This window comes from Zerene cesonia, chromosome 9, assembly GCF_012273895.1.
Source record: "Zerene cesonia ecotype Mississippi chromosome 9, Zerene_cesonia_1.1, whole genome shotgun sequence".
NCBI lineage: Eukaryota > Metazoa > Arthropoda > Insecta > Lepidoptera > Pieridae > Zerene > Zerene cesonia.
The window spans coordinates 125,695-147,517 of NC_052110.1; the positions used below are offsets into that span (position 1 = coordinate 125,695).

The 21,823-nt window shown below is 36.3% G+C and overlaps 1 protein-coding gene across 1 annotated transcript; it reads right to left on the reverse strand.

The window, feature by feature from the left end:
• Positions 1-6: 6 nt before the first annotated feature.
• On the reverse strand, positions 7-21,751 carry LOC119828891 (EH domain-containing protein 1). Its single transcript, XM_038351187.1, has 3 exons — positions 20,380-21,751; positions 1,494-1,664; positions 7-214 (listed from the first exon to the last, which is right to left on the reverse strand). The coding sequence occupies exons 1-3, from the start codon at positions 21,602-21,604 to the stop codon at positions 12-14; spliced, it is 1,599 nt and encodes a 532-aa protein (XP_038207115.1). The 5' UTR covers positions 21,605-21,751; the 3' UTR covers positions 7-11.
• Positions 21,752-21,823: the final 72 nt, after the last annotated feature.

A 21,823-nucleotide genomic window follows, 5' to 3' on the forward strand; every position in this document is an offset into this window, starting at 1 on the left:
GGCGGGGGCGGCTAGTTGCGCTTGGAGGGCGGCACGAGGTGCGGCGGCAGGTCGGAGGGCAGGTCGTGGCCGTCGATCTTGACGCGGATGAGGTGCATGGCCAGCGCGAACTCCTCGTCGTCGAGGAAGCCGTCCTTGTCGATGTCGGACAGCTTCCAGATCTTACCCAGCACCGAGTTGGGCAGCTTCGATTTCACCATCTCCGTCTTGGCCGCTGTTGGACAAGGGACACTTGAAGCGAGACGCGACACGAGATGCCGCGAGACCCGACACGTATTCGGCTATAGACACCCTCACACGTTAAGGGTTGCTGTTTCATTATTCAAATTATACATTTCCTTACATCGATTCACTTCTTTTATTAACAAGGAAGGAAGATATATTTTATATGTTTTTTAGTTTATAATGAATCTCATAAAACTGTCAAACTGGAGTTAAGTTAATATGTTTGAATAAATTCCGAATTTATGTGTCGGATCTTACGGCATTAGTTTAAGGTATCGACAGATGTGTTACATGCGATAGATACAGATAGATAGAGATAAAAAAGTAGCGTTAAATACTTCAACCAACTCACTAAAAGCTTGTTACTTATGTAAAACCCTATCTAATGAAGTCTGTAAAGAATAGGATTAGTAAAAAAAATAATTAAATTATAATAAAAATGCTTAAGATCTACTGAAAAAAAAAAGATCAAAGAAGAAGAAGTTTTTAGATAGTACGAAATTGTCTAAAAAACTGGAGAAACATGTATCATATTTTGTTAGCCACAAAATTAGCTTAAACCTAGAAAGAGAGCATACAGACGAGAAGGGCATCTTCTACTAAACTTATATCAATTCATTTGAAGTTGTCCAGAAAATATTTGATAATATTAATTATATTTTGGCGGTTGAAAAGATGCAAGACGGAATGAATTCGCACAGTTTGCTGTTGGGGCCCGTACGCCAGGGTCCTCGCCTGCTCGAGCCAACCTTCCGCTGACTTCGAGACGGTAAACTCGAAATACATTTTATTCGTAAATATGTAAGCGACACTTTTGAATGTTAAATCTATTAGAACTATCGTCATCACCAAGTTAACGAAAAGATAGAAGACGAGTTTAATATTAAAACAAATGGATGCAACAACTCCTCTAACGGCAGGAACAATTTCACGTTCTGTGCTATCTGAGCGGGAATCGACGTTTTCATTTCTAGATTCGGGTCGAGAAGCTTCCTCCGGCTCGGTGTCATCGTCCGTGCCGACCGTATCGTGCAGACTGTGTATGGAGACGCCCCCGGACAACCTATCTGCATCGGTCGAGGCTTCATGTAGCAAGTACTGCGTAATAGAGGAGCAATTTTGCGTGGCGAGCGCCAAGACGCCGGTGAGTGTATCGAGAGCGTCGCCGGCGGCGCGCCGCGCGCACAGCTCGGCCGCGCGCGCGCAGCACAGCGTGGACGAGAGCAGCGCGCGCAGAGCCGCCCGCCTGTGGGACAGAGCTAGCGTACCCGCGCCGGTGACCTTCCCGTCGATGGGGTTGAGCGACTGGAAGATCTGGTCGTAGCTCGGCTTCTCCTTGCTGCAGATCCACTCGGGGTCGCCGTGGCCCGCGTCCACGCCCTCGCCGCGCCCGTACCCGAACGGCGACACTTGGTCCTCCACGCCTTCGAACGCGCCGCCTGGAAACATTTTAGGCACTCGTTAATATATATCCATCGTCCATAATACATACTCACTTCTTTGATCGACGAGCTCTTTATTCTAACTATTTAAATTTATTAAAGTATTCTCAATACACCCTGCTCAAAACTACTTTCATACACAGAATCAATTCCAAAAACTATAATTATAAGTATAGTATAGTTATATAAACATAGTAACGAAAAAAAAGGAGAGTGCGAGTCGCACTCGCCACCTTAGTGTAACCCTTAGGATCCATAATATATATATCTAATATAGCATAAAAATAAGCTAAAGAGCAAGAAAATGGTCACCCTTCCAACCGTACTAACCGTACTAATCTCGCCAAAATTCCTTAAACTCAGTTTTATTATTTGTTGTTATGTTATAACCCGCAATCGAAATATATATGTTTGTAACGTTTTCATGCAAAAACTGCTGGACCGATTTCATAAAAAATAACGGAAATCTTAAAACATAAGTTATCTAGATGTAGAGTATACTATAACTGTCAATACTTTACTAGTTTTAGTACCGTGTGTTTCATATATTATGCGATAAGTAATATCTCAAATGACATCCATATTCTGCACAGTCAAACTGATCATTTAACGAGTAACGCAACGGTTATGACAACGCTATCGGAGTAAATCGGCGTTTCTTTAATTTATAGCTGAATGCCGCTAAATTTCGTTTCTTTCCACTAGTACATAGATACAATGGTTTTATCATTCAAATATATTGATAAAGCAATTTTAAAAGTAACCGAGAGATTGTCCGAGTTGATAAGTGCAAAATAAATACACACCGCGATCTACTTGCAATTAAAATTATGTAACAGATTATCCGAAACGATTTCAAAAGAAACGCGGCTTATGCAATGACGACACACTTCCAGTTACCAGATCTTATTTCAGTGTCGATTGCAGTACTATTTGGACCTGAGAAATATCAAAATAAAATATGGAACAGTGCTTTATGCGAATAAGACACAATGAGAAATATACAAATATACGAGTACGTAGTTATACGATATCATATTAGCTTGGTACCTGATGGGGGTAACTGGACAATAAGGTGACTTAGAATCCTACTCAAGTAATGCTTGTATATTGTTCGCAGAGGTGATACAAATGAGATAAAATAAAATAATTCAATAATGACACTAATAAAGTATGAATTAAAGAAACAAAAAATAAACTTTATATATTTGTTACAGTTGCACGTCGGCGCCGCCCGCGGCGCGGGGTTGCTACGCATCAACAATAAGACGTGGGACTGTTTACGAAACTCCAACACAAAAACAATAGCGCAACACAAAAACTCATATTTATAATGCGCACACAACCTGATATTACGAAATATTTGCTGATATGATTTTTAGTACCTACAGTTAGGTTGAAACTATTCGTGATAAAGAGCGAGTGCATTCCTTATACATGGATTTAATTTGTTTCAATATTTAACTGAGAAAACGTTTCCTTAATTATTGCAAAGAGATATTGTTGCGAAAGTGCCATTCAACAACAAGTGATTTATCAAAGTCAAAGAACGAGCGTTACTAATAATTCTGACTATTAGATCAAGTTAAAGTTTACAAATTAAAACATCTTCGCGTAAGAAAATGCATTTTTCAAATAACATAAGAGAAATAGAGGCATTTAATTGCACAAATACAAAATAAAACAAACATCTGCGTGTGTATAAATTGAATTGCATTAAAAATAAAACCGTGTGTCCAGTCATTGGTGTTTCTATTCTATATGTGAGGCACGCGCGGCGGCTCTAACAGTGAACCGATCGGATAGCTGCACGTAACCACTGCGTGTGATGTTACTACACTAAATAAATAACTGAACTTGCATTTCTTCGAAAAATAATAATGGACATTGCCGTCGTCGTCATTTGCTTGCCGCCACAAACATATTTTTTTATATTTCACAACGGAAAGAACTTTTTTTCTAGCATTTGATGTTGAAGTTATATTGAACCTAACTAACATCATTATATTATCAAGATATTTCAAACCATACAGAAAGCGCGGTCACGGGCAATGAAATTTTTGAATTAAAGTCAACAGCTTCTGTTTAAATTAACCAAACCAAGGTTGTGATACGGCTAAATTCACCGTAAGTTAGACTTAAATTCAGTTAGTTTTAGGTAAGAAATTACATAGACGTTGAATTAAAAAATAATATCCATCTATACCAACGGTCTTAGTTGAAGCAAAAACGAAACAATCAAAAACAGTAAGTGACAAGTGCTGAGTCAAGCGATCAAGTCGTTTGATTCGATTAAGTAAATAAATTGGGTGTCAGCTGACTCAACGTAAGTTACTGCGCTGTGCTCTGGGGTTCACATAACTTTTATAATAGCTTGCATGATTTTAAAAACACTACCTATATGACTTTTAGATGCTATATTCATCATCAGCCCATATATGTTCCCACTGCTGGGACACAGGCCTCCTATGCGGGTTCAGGTCCTAATGAACCACGCTGGCCAAATGCGGGTTGGCAGATTTGACATGCCGTCGATCTTTTTATTCTTGGACATGCCGGTTTCGTCCCGATGGTTTCCCTCACCGTTTAAAGCAGTGGTGATGTTAGTTACATGCGCAGATAAATTGAAAAATCAATTTATTTCCTGTACGCCCGCGTACGAATCGCGACTCATCGATTTTGAATTCCGACGTTCTCGCCACTGAGCCACCATTGCTTTAGATGCTATATTAAATATCGACATTCGAATCATACTATAATAATACAATATATATTTAAAAGATAGGATATATTTTGATAAGATTATTTAAGAAACAAAAAGAGACATCACTTAAAAATAATAATTATTAAAAATAATCGACATTTGCTGCCCATAAGGCTCTAACAAAGTTACAGATGTGTGGTATCTACATCTTTAAACATACGCATGTCTTATTAAGACACAAAACTGGATCATTAACATCTCTATGGCTATTATTCAATACAGAAGTGGCAAAAAGATGGACAATAAGTCGTCACGATGTCCTAATTCGAAGGTGAGGCGAGTCATCACAATAGTGATAAATGGGCCGCTTATCTCGCAAGGTGACTGCAGCTCGCAGCGGCAATACTATAATAACCTAACAGTTAACTAAATTATGTAACAGTTAACTCGGTTATGCTATTAAATATATAAAGATATTTTTATTTATCTTTTAACTTATAGTTATAAACACGAAAACTGACTTCTTCGGATTGTAAGTACCTTATGATGTAATAAAGAAATTCAAGGCAGCTTTATAAAATTCTAACATGTCTAATAATATTTAAAACTTCTACTTTATCATAAAATAGAGGTTCAATTGCATACCCCACAAGCATCAACAACAGCACAAGCGATCGTGTGCAATGATCTAGTCATCAATCGAGGGAATGTGGGTCAGTGGGTCCGGAAGCGCAAAAAGCGAAGGTTTCCGTCACGCAGGCGCACCATTTGACACTTTTTGCCGAGCGCCGGACCGTGGCTGACCCTTGTGTATTCTTTGTTTCTTAATTCGTATTATTAACAAAAACATTAGCAATGAGAGCACGGCTAATCCTTGGAATTTCGCACCTAGTACTGCTGTATCATATTTGTTAAATTTTCTCACAAGTGCAGCACAATAAATGGATGCACATATTATAATAATTGTAAAGGCCGACTTACGTTTCGTGCTTTTATTAGACGGCATAACAAACCAATTAGTATCTATTAGAAGAAAGATATCCGCGGCGTATCGGATGTCAACCTTGTACTTTGAGTTATCAATATGTGGGGCGAATGCATTATGAATACCGATCCACATATTGATCAATTACTAATAGAAAATGGGCTAAATACACATCAGACATTCTTATGCAGCTTTAATGTTGCTAACTAATATAGTTTGTTTTGGATTCACTCGCTCTGTTCAAAATAAGATGTATCTTTGGATTAATATCTTGAAGGACGCCCAAATTATATACTTATGTGTTAAGAAAATCTACCTCGACGGTATTAGGTAAGTCTAGAAGTATAGGATTCAACAAAAAGCAAACAGCAATGAACCTCAATTTGACGGCAAATTAAAACGAGAATGACACAATAAATGTGAATGTCCAGACGCAACAGCAAATCAATGATTAGTGTATAATTAGCCCCGTCCGGAAGCGCAGTCGGCCGCAGCCGATCGATGCCGCTTGCTGCATTTTTGTAGTGTGCCACGTCATCGATGACTCATTACAAATTAAAAGGTAATATTTAGATTGCATTCTCTCAAAGTTGTTCAATGGTCCATCCTTTATTATTTACAAAAAGATTCAGGATAAAAAATCTTATCAATATACGTCTGAAATGATATTTAAGTAGCTAGGTAGGTACTGCTTCTACTGATATACTTCTAAAGTTAAAAATTGTGACTTGGAATACCAAGTAATGAATACATCATATTGTAACCTCACTTGTGCCTAACGATAACTTTTCATGATAAACATAGTTAGGCGTAACCTGTTCGTCATAGACCCAAGGACAACAAATGTCGCATGTGAAACACCTAATAGAGCTACTATATACGAATAGCAGTATTGATACGGCTCTAAAAATAACTGAGTAAGTTGTTTCATAGTTTATGTGCAAGCAGTGCGATTCAAAAGGTAATAATATCATTTACCGTACTCAGTATATAGAGCGCATCTCGTCTGATAGCGCTTAGCTCCGATGTTTGAATGCTGCTCAATTTATCATCCTTTTTATGATGAAAATTCTTTCGTTTTATTTTTTCACTGGATGCAGTAAGAATTGAAAGAGCGCTATTTTATTTCCTCCTATCCTTCCTTTTATCATAAAATATCGTGTTTGTGTATGTACACTGTTATTCAAATAATGTTATTATATTAACGCGTTAAACTTTCTAAACGATCAAACCTGATTAGACGTTTAGTTCGTGTTTGATAATACAAACCAAAAACTTTTAAATGATCATCAGACAGGCGGTAAATTTCGCACGTAACACAGTTTAAAACAAAAAGTGCGAAACACGGAAGCGTGTTACAGAGATAATAGATTCCATTTGTAATTGTAAGAGGTGCGACATTCTTGCACTTGACTCATGTCGGCCGCGACTACACCGCCGCAACAAACCAACAGCGTTGCAGTTGATATTCCATGTGCAATTTACCTTATACATATTCATGCTCCATCAGCATAATCTTACACTTGAACGTGAATTAAAAGAACAGATAAAAGGATTAAATCATGTAACGAAGGTTGTATTTATAACGGAAATGTGGCTCATAGTTATTATGAATATGACGTCTTCGACGTCGCAGTTTCTCGGAATAAACTATTTTTTGGCTAAACATTTGATAATGAAAACGAAAATTCCTAAGACGGAGAATGTCAAAATATTTCGCTTGTAAAATCTAAAAATAAATCTTGGGAGTTTATGTATTGACAGTTTAATAAAAACACAAAACAATCAGAAAACACTCTAAATGCTTCAATGACAAGAATTACGTGGAATACAAGTGGGATCTAGTAACAGCGAATCGGTCTACAAGAGCTACACTAGAAATGTTTGCGAGCTGGCATCACCCGCGCTATCTTGCCGCTTGCCGACGGCGCGACTTCACGGAAACTCGCTCGCACTTGCGACGTAATTATAACTTAGTAGCTATGTAATACGGAAAACATTACGAGAGATTTATAATTATAGAAATATGCAAAATGTACGTATGATATTAATCTAAGAGTATATAATCCAATTAAGTGTGCATAGCAAACCGAGCTACAAATTTATCGATTCAATTATGTAAGTTATTTTAATGGGAAATAAAAGGGCTCACAATAATTATAAGACTTACATCAAGTTCATACGGAACACCTACAAGATATGTGTTTAGTGTGTAAAATGCGTTAACGTTCGCAAGTACATGGGGCATACGTGTATCTCTGATAGCACCCACATAAACATTTATTGTCTTGTTGCTCGTAATGGATCGTTACAAAATCACTTAAACACAAGGGCATTTTTAAATGTTTTCTGAAATTTTTAGTCGCTTTTATCTACGAACAATGACATTACAACTGATATGAAAGGAGTTTAACGGCTTGTTTCTAATCCGCGGGCCGTATGGTATAATGTCGATATAAAAATACTTATGTCACTACGAATGTAATGTAACGCGCAAGAAGCACGAGAAACCGGTCCGCTGCAAGTTGAGTGATGTAAGACGCGACGGACAGACTTTATCTAGATCAGATCGGACGACGACGTGCAAGCTGCGATAGGCTAATTGATATTTTACGCGATAAACGAACAGACGATTTTTGAAATCATCGGCAATGTGACCAGCAATATTGAAATATACTTAACGATAAGAAGACATTTATACACTAAAAGTTGGATGCACTGATTAAATATTTAATAAGCTTTCGATTTTTCCTGAACAAATACGCGCTCAAGAGCCAAGACCGCGCGTCAACGAATGTGTTTATTGACAAACGCGAACGATATGCATGCAATACAGGCGGAATGCAGATTGTAGAGGACACTGGTGGATGCGCTGATCGCAGTTTTATTAAATTGTTTTGTCGTGGTGAGCGGAGACAAGACAATTGTGGAGGAACGGTTGGAGGTCGCAGGATAGAGGTGTGGATCGCTGAGAAGGATACGCATCCGCCGCCCACGCGCCCGCTCGCCCAGTCTCCACCAGCTGCTATGAATCGTGTCCTTCGCTTGTAGCAAGGACGCTTCGTGACCATTTTAAACTCTGAGTAACGATTAATCGACCGGCAAATAATTTAGGATTGTGCCATTTCATTTAGGCAATTACATCGTGTTACCACCGCTCTTAGGTTTATTTTTCAAAATTATTAAGATGTAATTTGACGTTTCGCCACAATTTCAGACTTTTAGTAAAGTATTATGGGATTTTTTTATGATCTTAGTTTAGAAATACTGTTATCTATAAATTTGAAGTTTATATGTTACTGAAGAAATGTAGTATTTTTACTGGTTTATTAAACGATTTATATCATCCTCGAGCTATTTTATCTTTGTCACTGGGACGAGCAAATGTTTGGTGGGCGTCAGTGATAGCTGCGCCTGCGCAAACACCTAGCACCAATTTGTGATAACACAGTTTACCCAAGACATTGAATTAGATTAAACAGTAATTGTATAGTTTTTGGGTGCGTCACCTGAATGACCGAAATCTCTTGTTGCTGGGAGAAATGAGACCTCTCAATATTTTCCAGTCTCAAACTTTTCTATTATAAAAACAGAAATTCGTTACCTCATAAAATATTATAATTTGCTGAATGATAAGAGATGTAAGCAACGCAAAATTATTATCTGTAATTTATGCAAAATAATGTTCCAATTAAAATAAATAGTTTGATTGCAATTCTTTAACAAATAGCATATATCGTTATGTAAATAAATGCTAAGAAAGCATTATATATATAATTAAACTTAAAACTCGGCTATAAAAAGCGATGAAAGCGATTTCAATTAGCAATAACGCTTGCATTAGAAAAGGATCGTTGCAATGCAGGACACGAGCCGAGTGAAATTATTCGCGAAAGTTTCACTGTTGCTATGACGCGTTTGGTGGCTCGGCTGACCGGCACCGCAGCGGCCCAGCCGGTGAAGATTATAATGAGTTAAGTATAGCCCATATCCAAGCTGTGCTATTGCAATTTCGCTAGTGAACTTATAAAAAACCGGTAGATTAGTAAGTAGTATCAGTCGACTTAATTTCTTACAATTTAACGACCTGGCATTCGATACCTTGTTTAAAAAAAACATTACAAATGTCAAAAAAAATACGATTCACATACGTTTGAATATAATATAAGTGCAATGAAACGTATAGGTACTTAATTACCCATATTACATGTTAACAAGCAAATTGAATCAAACTAGTTTTTGAAGAAATAAAATCTTGGCAACAAGTGCAGCGGACACGAGCGGCGAGCGGGAAACAAACACGTAAACCAATAAATTAACTGCTCCACAACACAACCACTACATTATGAAACTAGTTACGTAAACACGCACCGGGAAAGTCAACGTTCAATGAAGATCCTATGCAATACTACGTCTTTAATCTAGATGCTAGATAAGAACAAATAAGCCGTGCAAGGCCTTTTGCGCTTCTCAGCGAAAGTGTATTCTACACGTAAACATTATAACGGTAATACAAAGACAAAATTATTCAGACAACCTCGAACCTTCATAAAAATAGGGAAGCGAACGTAAAGAATATATAAAAATCGCGAAGTATCCAATCTAACTATGGAATCCTTAATTACATCAATTCAAATGACTTATGGGACTAGTGGACTACGCTGCGAATACTTTACAGTCCCACCACAAGATTCAACCTTTACCATGTTCTATATAACTGTTACCTGAAGCACGTGCTTCTGTTTACACATCAACAGAAGGATAAACGTTCAAGTATATTCAGCACACGTGTGACTCCCTCGTACACTTCCCGAGACAGACGATGGGAACAAACATGCCGTTACATGCATTGCGCGTTCTTTGCAATTGGATTCGAAAACAAAAGTACAATCATGTTGTATCATTTTTCGAAAATCTACTTTAAAAAGAAAAGTATTAAACCAAGGGCTACGTAGCGCTTGCTTTAAGAATGCAATAACCACAAAGCCAAAAACGACCCGCAGAAACCCTGAAAGACACAACACATTGATCTGGAACCTGAAACATCGTAATATTCAAATGTTAATTTTCCCATAAGTGAATAGAATGAAGCAACGCTATTGCCACGACAATCTATCAGCAACACAATTTGACACCGATAGTGAGTGGCTAAGTGACTAGTGATGCAAACGAAGACCGTTACAGAAAAGTGCACAACAATGGACGCCTCAATGAACCCGGAATATGGGCCGTGGAAAGTGCACTGACTCACTATCGCAACGCCGACGCCGCCAATATGGTGCGCAAATTGTTTCGAAAGGCCGACCTTCAACTCTTTCTTTTAATAGCTACTTGCTAATGGCGATGGTAGCTTAATGACGTCGTTGGATTAACCATACAAGTCAAGTCCATTTTATTAACATGTTTACAATCAACTGATATAAAAGACGATGTTGTCTTAAGTGAATATGGTTTCTACAGATTTCAAAAGTTTGTTTATAATTAAAACTTTTACTACTACTACCTATATACTATACTTTGTAAAACTTCCATAAAGATAAATATTATTTTAGTTTCAGAGCGGAGTTAATTTACAAACATTTATTGAAAATAATCCTCGTTAGCATTGAAGTGGAGTAAGAATAATTTTCTGTTCTAATAACATATATTGTGGTGCAACTATCGATACAGTTATGCCATTCAAATAACAGGGCCGTAACAAGAAGCATTCCGTCAGTAGAACCGTAAATACAAAGTGTACAGATGACAAGCGCCGAGCAATTTACGTGGTATGCGGCGTGGCACATCCCACTTCCGGTATTCCTTGCTTATCGGATGTTTTAATATGGACATTTAGTTCCTTCATTATGAATAAATAATACGGTTTGCCTTTCAGAACGGAGATCAAAATTTTTCGTATGTAGTGTAATGTGAAAATTCAGGGCAGACCGCTCTTTAAGTTAGATCTCAATAAAAAAGGTATTACCTATAGGAGGAAATTTCTAGATTCCGCTTTGCTTCATAGCTGCATACGATATACTCGTGATAAATGTCAAGTACAATAATAACAGGAAACATTAGTGATGAATGGAGCCCACAAATAGAGCATGTTAGCGTGTCAATACCAAGTGTACGATTCAACCGCAGGCGGAACACAAAAGCGGCAAGTGATCTCGTATCCTCTGCGTGAAGGCGACTTTGAAAGAGGCAGGAAGATTGTCTCGCAAATTTAACGTATGTAACGTTAATCAATTATTTGCCGTTCAACATATCTGATAGTTGCGGATGGTATAGGAGTTAGCATTGTTTTATACAGCTCAGTCTTTTTTTATATATATTTTAAAAATTGTATAATAAGCCGAAATATCTTGTCGAATTAAATTTTGACGCTTATCAACAATAGAATGTTGATAGTCGATACATCCCGTTGTATTTATAAGCAATTTATTGGGAATGGTAATAAGTTGCGTCAACATTAATTACTGGTTTTAATCCCTTGATCATACACTATAGGGAATAATTCCTATTATCTGAGCAAACGATATTTCCTGTGTTGAGATAGAACGTTTGCCGGTTCTGGCCACAAAGACTAATGTCAAGTGCAACAAGGATACGAAACATGAATGGGGCTGTAAATAAATCTACAATAGACGTATCAATAGCTTGCGTACACCAACAGCAAAGTGCACACAGCAGTCATCCGGGCGGGGCTGCACAAAGCGTGTGCTTGTGGCGACGAGAGCAAGTGGGACAATGGACCGGCTGAATGGGCCGCTGGGTGACGTCACGGCGGACGTGCGAACAATGACCGTAGGACAATTAGCTCGCGCCCGTTCAGTGTAAAGTACATTCATTTAAACAGAACGTGCGTGACTACACGATAATATCTCATCACCGGCTCGCATTATGCAACCGTTTGATATGGATCATGACTGATTTCCCTATTAACGCTATTGGGAAATCTGACAATAAATTTAATTAAATATATAAATTGAGATATGGTTTTCAACGCAAGTACATCGATATTTCTAGAGCAATATATATTATGCAAAGAAAAGGGTCACTATATCTGATGTGATGTCAAGAATTTTATATATATATATAGATATCCATAGCAAATTGTATTAACTTCGGGACCTAACACAACAAATACAATCAACCCTACTTGCGTGACATTCCCAGTATGTACAGTGCGTCAGATAAATAGACGAGCACCATTTATTATATCATTTGCTCAATGTGCCTAACGTGCAATTTTACATTTACGGTTCAGGTATCACTAAATTATGTCACAAGTAGTTAGGAACCGGTCATTTTGCAAGTGGCAGGCGACCTAGGCGTTTGCGACACTTCCCAAGTGGCGGTCGGTACCATCCGCACGCTACGAGTCTATCAGCATTTTCTAAATTGCAATCACTCATTTGAACAACGGATGTACTTTTTATTTGTTTTTTTTTAGTTTTATAGCATTGAAATCCTACTAATCCTACTAATATTATAAATGCGAAAGTTTGTAAGGATGTGTGTGTGTTTGTTGCTCTTTCATGCAAAACCTACAGGACCGATTGCTATGAAATTTGGTACGTAGACAGCTGGACAACTGGGATAACATATACGCAACTTTTTATCCCGATATTCCTATGGGATACGGACTTGGGCGCAGCTAGTGCTTTATAAAATCATCGGATGTACTTACCAAAAATATTTAATTATGTTTCATTCATCAAATGTGTAACGATATTCGATTACCACAAACATTAATAAAATACCTACTCATAAAGGGTAGCATTGGGCACTTTCATTATGTAAAATGTTACAGTAGTAAGTGTAGTTTACCTTATCGAGTAGTAACTGTGTAAGGAAAACTTTGTACACGCAAAAAGTCCGCTTATGCAATAACCACATATAAATATGATTTAATTTCATCATTTTGTTGTGATAAAAGCCATTGGAAACATTTGTTCAAATTTAAGATACCAATATTATCTGGGGATTTCTATGATGTTTTTAATCAAGAGTAATTCCCGTGTGTGAAAGAGACAAAGCTAGATAGCTCGTCTAGCGCCATCACTTTCCGACACTGCAATTACTCTTTCTTTAAAATGGTATGGAATGCCACCTGTACTAGCTAAAAAGCATGACAACTATGACGAATGTTTCAGAGAAAGTACCCTTGAATCGAGATCGAGAAACAATAGGCGCAATCAATTGCGACAGCAAAATAGGAATAGTTTATAGTAAACAATCTGTGGGCGTTAACAATAAATCAGTCAGCGCCGGAGTGCACACTGTAATCTGCTTGATCACACGAAGGAGAAAGTGCACTCGTTCTCATTGTATATATTACTTCGGCGATGTAATAGTGGAATTACTTGGGATAACACTCGCTGTACACGAGTTTAATTATTCGAAATGTGTTCTATTTCAATGTAAAGAAATGAGTACACGAGCATCCTACCTAAGTAGTCTTTTAAATTAACATAAATATGTAGTGCAGTTTGAATACAACGAAGAGAGTTTTGAGCGGAGTATTGTAACCAATCCGAGTGGTTGTGTGATATGATATCAACTACCAGCACTCATTACTCTCTCGTGGAACAATATCGATACATTCTGTAAAGCCTTGGATAACAACCGATAACATAACTTAGCGCCATTTCTTAGTATTGACTTGCTCATAGCTTTTTCAATTGCTATACAATACTACCAAAGATTAGGAAGAAATAAGGATAAAAATGATAAAAATCAATATAATAAGAGTTAGATAGAACTCTTTCAAAACCTAACTATGTACGGAATTGAAATACTTTTCCAAGTATTTCAATTCTACGTTCCATATCACTTAAAATACTTTATAGATATATGAAAAAGGCATTGTTACGTGTGTGCACAATAATTCCGAAGTAACGAAACGTTAAACATCTACACAAGGCACTGTTTATTCCCAATTAGGAAGATCCGTATTAGTGTCCAAACGGATCTTCACAAACGTTCAAATAGAACATAAGAGGTATGAGAATGCAAATACTATTATTTTACATATTTTTTATTTTATTTTACTATGCTCACTTTTCAGTGCGAGGTCCATATGACGAGCTCTCTCTGATCAATTTGTTACGATTGACGTGTGCTGGTCTTATTTTATTTCGGTATGATAAATGAAGATGACCGATGAGAATTTGTCTTTTTAATTAATGCTATATATTAGTCAATTAATTAATGATTACACAAATCACTTGCCCTCACACCTTATTACTTATATTACTGATAAGAATTAAAACAATTTCTTCACATTATTATATCCACATATTTCAAGTAAAGACTCGAAGTAGATGTAACCGGCGATAAAATGAATGATAATGGGTTTCACCACTCATTACAACACAATTTTTATCTAATATTTGATGAATGCTATTGAAATAAGTATGGATGTCGAGTCCTCTAGTAGTAAGACATCTTAATAAGTTTGTGTTTAAATATAATAACGATTTTCTTAACATTAAGGTGGTTTTTGTAAGTTCTTCTAAGGCTATTAACGAAAAGATAAGATTTCAGGACGTCACGTTTACACAGAGAGAAGATAACAATCTTCAACTAGAAATAAAAGTTAAAAAAAGAACCGCTAGCACTAGCACATTTTCGCTAATAAACATATAAGGTAAAACACAGACAGCTAGCAGCATTGTATAGGAAAGATCATTGACAACACAACACGAACCAATACCATTGCAACCCAGCAGCCATTAAAATCCAAGTTAATGGCGACTTAAAAAAAACCTTAATCACAATGTTAACCATCGTATTCTCTTGGCCCTGTGATGTCTTCGACTCAATGACTGGTAGGGCGCGGTGACTGGTGACAATGATCTTACCTCGCAAGAAGCCGCGTCTGTCGTGCAGCCGCGCGACGGTCGCCGCGACCGGCCCGTCCGGCTCCCCTTTGGGAAAGTTTATGTTATTGCATGCATCCAATGTATTATGGGCGAGTTATATTTTAATGCACTCGGATCGGCAACGTTCCGCTTTACTAGATACGACTGGAAAATACACTGCCACGTTAACCAACATAAATTTAATACGTGCAATGTGCTCTTTTGGAATTTTTCAAATTGCATTCGGTTTCCCACACATCGGTATTTTATTTATTTATTTTTATATTATTATCGGTTGTATATTTTCCTTCTAAAACTGGTGCTGAATGATATCTCCGTCGCAAATGAAAGAGACAATTGTCAAAATAATGATTTTTAAATTAAAAGAACACTTTGCATAATTTGATGCAAACGTATATTATGTTAATAGCGAGAAAAACTGTTATGTGTGCTAAGGCACGTTAGATAAACAAGTTCTGTTTGTTCAATCTTAGCCAATTAAAATTATTAAAAAAAATCGGAGACAGGATTAAGTATACATGTACAGGGATAAAAAACAAATTACAATCACACACGACACAAAACGTTCATCATGTAAAACAGATATTCATTCCATTATATTCACAATATTAATTGTAGTTACGTCGGGTAGTTCAAGTGCAAACAAGGCCAACACAGGTGGGCCCGCATCTCCATATCGATGATTAAGCGATTGACAAACAATTTACGTACATTTTTATCATTACGAGCGCTACGTTTGTATTCGACTGATAACTAATCGTGTACAATTACGTAATCCTTTCAAATTATTATTAAATATCATTTTTAAATGTTACCAGACTTCATTTAAGGTTTCATCATTTTATACTGTGATACTTTGCATGATATAAACCATAATTTAATAGACTTGCAATTAACCATGCGACCCCAGACCTAGGTATTACCTAACTAAATATGTATGAAGTTATTAATGATTAGTTAATCAGAGCTAAATGATTTTATGATGACAAACGAGATCGTAAACGCGGTTGTAAACTTGTCTCTCGTAACTATATAACCAATTTGAACACATCTGAATGCTATAAAGGAGGAAATTACACAGTGAATATATGTTGTTCAAGGTTTTGTTAAGCAGATTGGGCTAGCGTAAGAGATTGTATTTTAAGGGCAGTTATAGTAGGATACTAGTTACTAAAAATTATTTAAATATACGCATCATATATACTAAATAGGGAATTAATTAATTTATAATTTATCGTCATCACTTTCTGAGTATCATTAAATAACAATTTAAGAAAATGGATAAATACATTATATAACTATGTTTTCAACTTAATAAATATTTATGTACAAGTATAATACTTGAGACATTTTTTCTATTCTTTCAAAAATTTCTCATTTATAAAGCATTTCAATGCTATAAAACTAAAAATTAAAAGTATAATACTTTTTGTTGACGAATCACTTAAAAGTGTTTTATTTAAACTTTTTAATTTTTCTTGTTATACAATCTAAAACTTAACTCTTTGTTTTAAGACAGGCTAAAGAGTTTACCAACATTACCACACTTAAAGTCCTATATAACGCGTTAGTAAGAAGTCGTTTGGAACATAATGCAGCAATTTGGGCTCCATATGAGGACAAATACAATTTAATGTTAGAACGGATACAGAATAAATTCATGAGACATTTATATTTCAAAATTTATGGGGTATATCCTTTTTATCCACTGATGTATCCTACCTTATTTGTATTGGGTATGGCGGGGTACAACGAATTAAGTGTACGTCGGGATTTTTCGCTTGCCGTTTATACATATTATAAGTCTTTTGCGTGGTAAGAAACAGAACTCAAGACTGCTGGAATGTCTGAGTTTTTATATTCCAAACCGAATCGCATGGAGGCGGCACCGCTCGCCACTGCTGCTGATACCCACAGCACGGAATAACCTCCTTGCCAAAGCACCCATGGTACGAGCAATCCGCATTGTTAATGAAGCGCACGAAAGAACTGACCTCTTCCATTGTCCCGCGAGTGAATTCGCAAGGGTGTTATTATATTTAAGCTGTTATAGTTAGAAAAAATATTTTAGTTAATCATGTATCTAGTTTTTAAGTTAGTTAAGTTTGTTGTAAAATTATTTTTTGTTTTTTTTTGTATCACTGTCGCATTGGGCTTGTCCTGTTATGGCAAGTGATTTTTTATAAATAAATAAATAAATAAATAAATAAAAACGTAACACAATTTAGCACACAAGTAATTAAACGAATAATTTTCGTACCAAATATCAACGTTGTATCACGAATAAAGCGTACCTATAGTAAAGTCGTTAGTAAGCAGTTATATAGCAAGTGTGTCAATCTGAAACGCGACACCCGATTCTTCGACTAATGACTCAAGTGTGGCAAATATATAAACTATCAGTGCGATGGATCTAGGTTCAATTCGAACCAAATGGAAATTACGGCTGCGATGTTTGAGCAACGCTTCAATGACTCATTGATTACGCACCTTACAGAGTAAACGTTAATTATGTGTATGAAATTATGCAAATATTTCATATGATCAAAAGTTGTATTTAAAATGAACGTAAGTATAATAACATCGAACTGTATAGTGGTGCAACGCTGCGCAAGCTATCTATTATATAAATCAATTCAATTAAATTTTTCAGTCCGACTCTTCCTGAATTCATATTATGTTTTGGAACAGTTTTTGCTACAAAAATAATTTCATTATAATCAAGGATCAACGACAACTGTACCTATACTTAGTCGGGAAGGTGTGTCACATAAAAAAATCAACAACACAAAATTTCATGTTTATAAAAAATATACATAATTTGATTTAAAGTACGACAGGGTAGGCATGTGGCCCGCTTTCGTTATGGTTACTGGTTAAAATGTAACACCTAAGTGTACAAAAATCACGTCCAACCGTTGCTCGGTTACAAAAACGGTTGGACGTGATATATGTATTATATATTTTGTTTTATAGAGGTGTATGGAATTATAATCATAATACAATATATTATATTTAACTCAATCCACCATCACTCTCCAATATGTTACTAATGTAAGGATCAGGCGATGGGCGTTTTAATGATTATAATGTCGCACTACGCAGCCAACCAGAACCTTTGCTGTTAGATACATTATGATGTATGTGCTAATTATCAAAGATATAGTGTATGACCTCAATGGTCTATTTCATTTAATGGTTCAAAAAATAATTTTCACTCTCAGTTAATATTAGTGATAGATAAACTTTTAAAAATTGTTCTGGAGCATGGACCCATTTACATATAAATATTTAAACTATTATCACTTGTTTTATAGGTAGAATAACTAATAATAATCCATCCATCTAATCTAAGCTGCCCAGACTGGCTCATTTCAGAGTTATTTAAGACAAGGATTAGTTTCAATATAAGAAAAAAAATGTCAAAATATGATTGTAAATACAAGCTTCGCCGCTAAAGTAGGTTCAGTTTGTGCTCAATAATTATGAATGTTGGAAAAGCATTCATTAGCGATAGAATGAGAACAAATGCCACAGACTAGTGAGGGCATCGCGAACAAAAAAGGTCAGGTTTTACACACGCCAAGCCTTCAAATTTATGGCCTGTTTCTAATTTTCACTTGAAGCACTAGGGTCAATGAATCTGTAATTGAATTTGTAGTACACACCGTTACTTAGGTTTCGTTAGCGTACCTAGAAATCGTTGCTGTTATGTTTTTATTTTGCGATGTATTAAAGGTAACCTTTTAACTTCGCTAACTTGATCATTAAGAATGTTCATACCTAATGTTAATAACAAGATTGTAAGTAAGTTTATCAAAGTCAAATAAAGTAAATAATTTTTTTGATTAACGATTTTAAGCTGCAATAATAATATATTTTTCTGTGATGCAATGGTTATGGGTTTTGACACAGAAACTGTGCAGCGGACGCGCCTAGGTACTTGCGGACGGCGGTAAGAAATTGCGGTTAGCGGTAACGAGACGTAATTGATATCACGTAGGGTTCATGGTTTAAAGTGTTCTAAATCTCTTTTATTTCAGCGAAGTTATCGTTGGATAAGGAATCTCCAAATTTTGTAACTATAGATGGTTTTATACTGACTATTAGATATATTTAGAGAATCTTAATACATTAAAATAAGATGCTAAGTTCTACTCAAAACAGACAATAAAAGCAAAATAAACTTGGATGTAAATAACTTTCACTGCTACAAAGGGGCTATTAAAAAGCCATTTCAACTAAATGTCCACCTCACAACTTCCTCAAGCTACACTTTTGTTTGATTTAAAACTATTTACTTTACTATTCACTTTTATGCATAATTCATTTTTAATTAATCAATAGTCACCTAAGTAGTGGTATCAGCAAAGTATATTATCATTTGAAATTATTAGAAAATATGTAAATATATTATTAATGCATTATTTAACATGGGTAAATAGTGAAAAACAAAAGTATGAAATGATCTAATCTTTTAATTTCAAAGCATTAATTTCATCATAAATAACCTTTACATTTATTGATTTATTAAAATACTTTTGGAGTCAACCAATTATGTAACACCTTTGGAGAAAGTGTGAACTTCCTTAATCATTTTAAAAAAATGGCGACGAAATAAAATCACCTCAAAGTTTCCTTGGCATGTAATATATTATTGAAACTATGTATCCTGCAGTGTTATCAATGATAAGAGCACTTGTATAATATCTACTGATAATATTCTTATATGACTTCATGTGCGAACATGAGGTGCAAAGTAATAAGTCTTGCTGGGGATGTGTTAAATAGTGCTGCTATATTAGTGCTAATTATATATTTATCCTGATGATACAAACTTCCTTTTAATAGCTATACTGATATGTGACTAATACATGTTTTATAACAATTTTAAATAGTAGATATAAAATAGTAATTTCAAATAAAAATTTTTTAAACTATAAATAAGCAATAAATAAGAATGGCCACATTGTTTTTCAAATATAATTTAGAATTATTCAAATGTAAATTATAGAAGAGGGTACCTATGATAGCTGATATATTAAAGTATATATTGCAGGTGTTTCTTATAAAAATCTATTAATGTATAGAGAAGATGGAATTTTCCCTTATGATTATTTTCTAGATAAACATAATTGCAGATTGACTTACCTTTGATGAGAGGCTCGTTGACTACATTAACATCTTCCTGTGGAATCATATCCATGAGGCGAGCAATGTCAGTAGCCAGCATGTGGTCCACCACCTCCAACAGCTTGGGTTTCAGGGGGTGGAACTTTGTAAAATCGTGGTTAGCTAGCAACTCCTGCATCTTTTTGATGTCAGGGAAATCTCCAGGTGAAATTTGCTGCTCCCTTTGAATTCTGTCATACACTTGAGCTAGGTTCTTTATTAATTCCTTTTTCTTGCCATCTTTACCAAACATAGATGGCATTTCTTTCCTCAACTCACTGACAATGTATGCATGAACTTTAGCAAGACGCGCCCTTTTTATCAAGTCGTTCAATTTTCGTAAAGCAGCATTCCTCGGAAGGGACTGCATGTCTCTGAAGAGGTCCTGCTCTTCATCTTCAAATAGACGTCTATTTACATCGTACCTCAGAGGCTGGTCCCAGAATGAGCCAATGTACACTCTAGCCACCTCTGGTGTCTGCAACACCTTCCCTAGTGACCACATGAGGGCTCCATACACACGCATTAACTGTTGGTGATCTATCATATCAGCTTTGTTCAGCACGATTCGAATTTTATCATCGTGACCCCTCAGCGCCTCTATACTTCTCCGGAATTCATCTGATATGTCCAGTTTGTGGGCGTCGAACAACAATATAATGCGATCTACACGCTCGGCGAACCATTCTAGAACACCTGTGAAGTCGTAGCCCCTGTCGACCCGCTGCTTTTCTCCTGACAATATACCGGGTGTGTCGACGATAGAAATGCCTCGCAACACCGGTGAAGCGACGGTCGAGCATTGGAATCTGTTCAGGAAGGCGTTTCCGAATTTACTTAGAGGCCGAAATTGCTTTTTGGGGTCTACTACGAGCGCATTACCGGGTATTACACCTTCTTTCTCATCATACATAACAGCGATAAATCGGTCTGTAGTGGGCTCGGGTCCTATTCTAATTCCGGGGAAATCTCGTTCTAGTAGGTATTTGATAAAGGTAGTTTTTCCCGTCGAGTATTGTCCCACAAGCAATATCATAGGTTTAGCATCGAAATCCGGCTCTTCCAGTTGGGGCGAATGAAAGTCGTGGAACTGATAGTGCAGCTCGAGCGGCAATAGTTTAGTTTTGTATATTCTTTTGAGACCTTCCACGACATTTTCGATACTTTCTGTTTTTTCACCCTCTTTCTTAAGCCAGCTAAACATTTTTAAATTTAAATATTTTCTTTTTGTAGAACCGTATATTCACTTTTCACTCACTACCACTTTATACAAGAATAAAAATAAAACTATTTGAGCGAGACCACTGCGATCATACTCTTCTACAAAAATGAAAATGAATGACGTGTGACGTGCTACTGACTAGTGACGTATTTTTCAAGTTTGCCATAATAATATACTTGAACTACTGTGTTGCCAAATAAA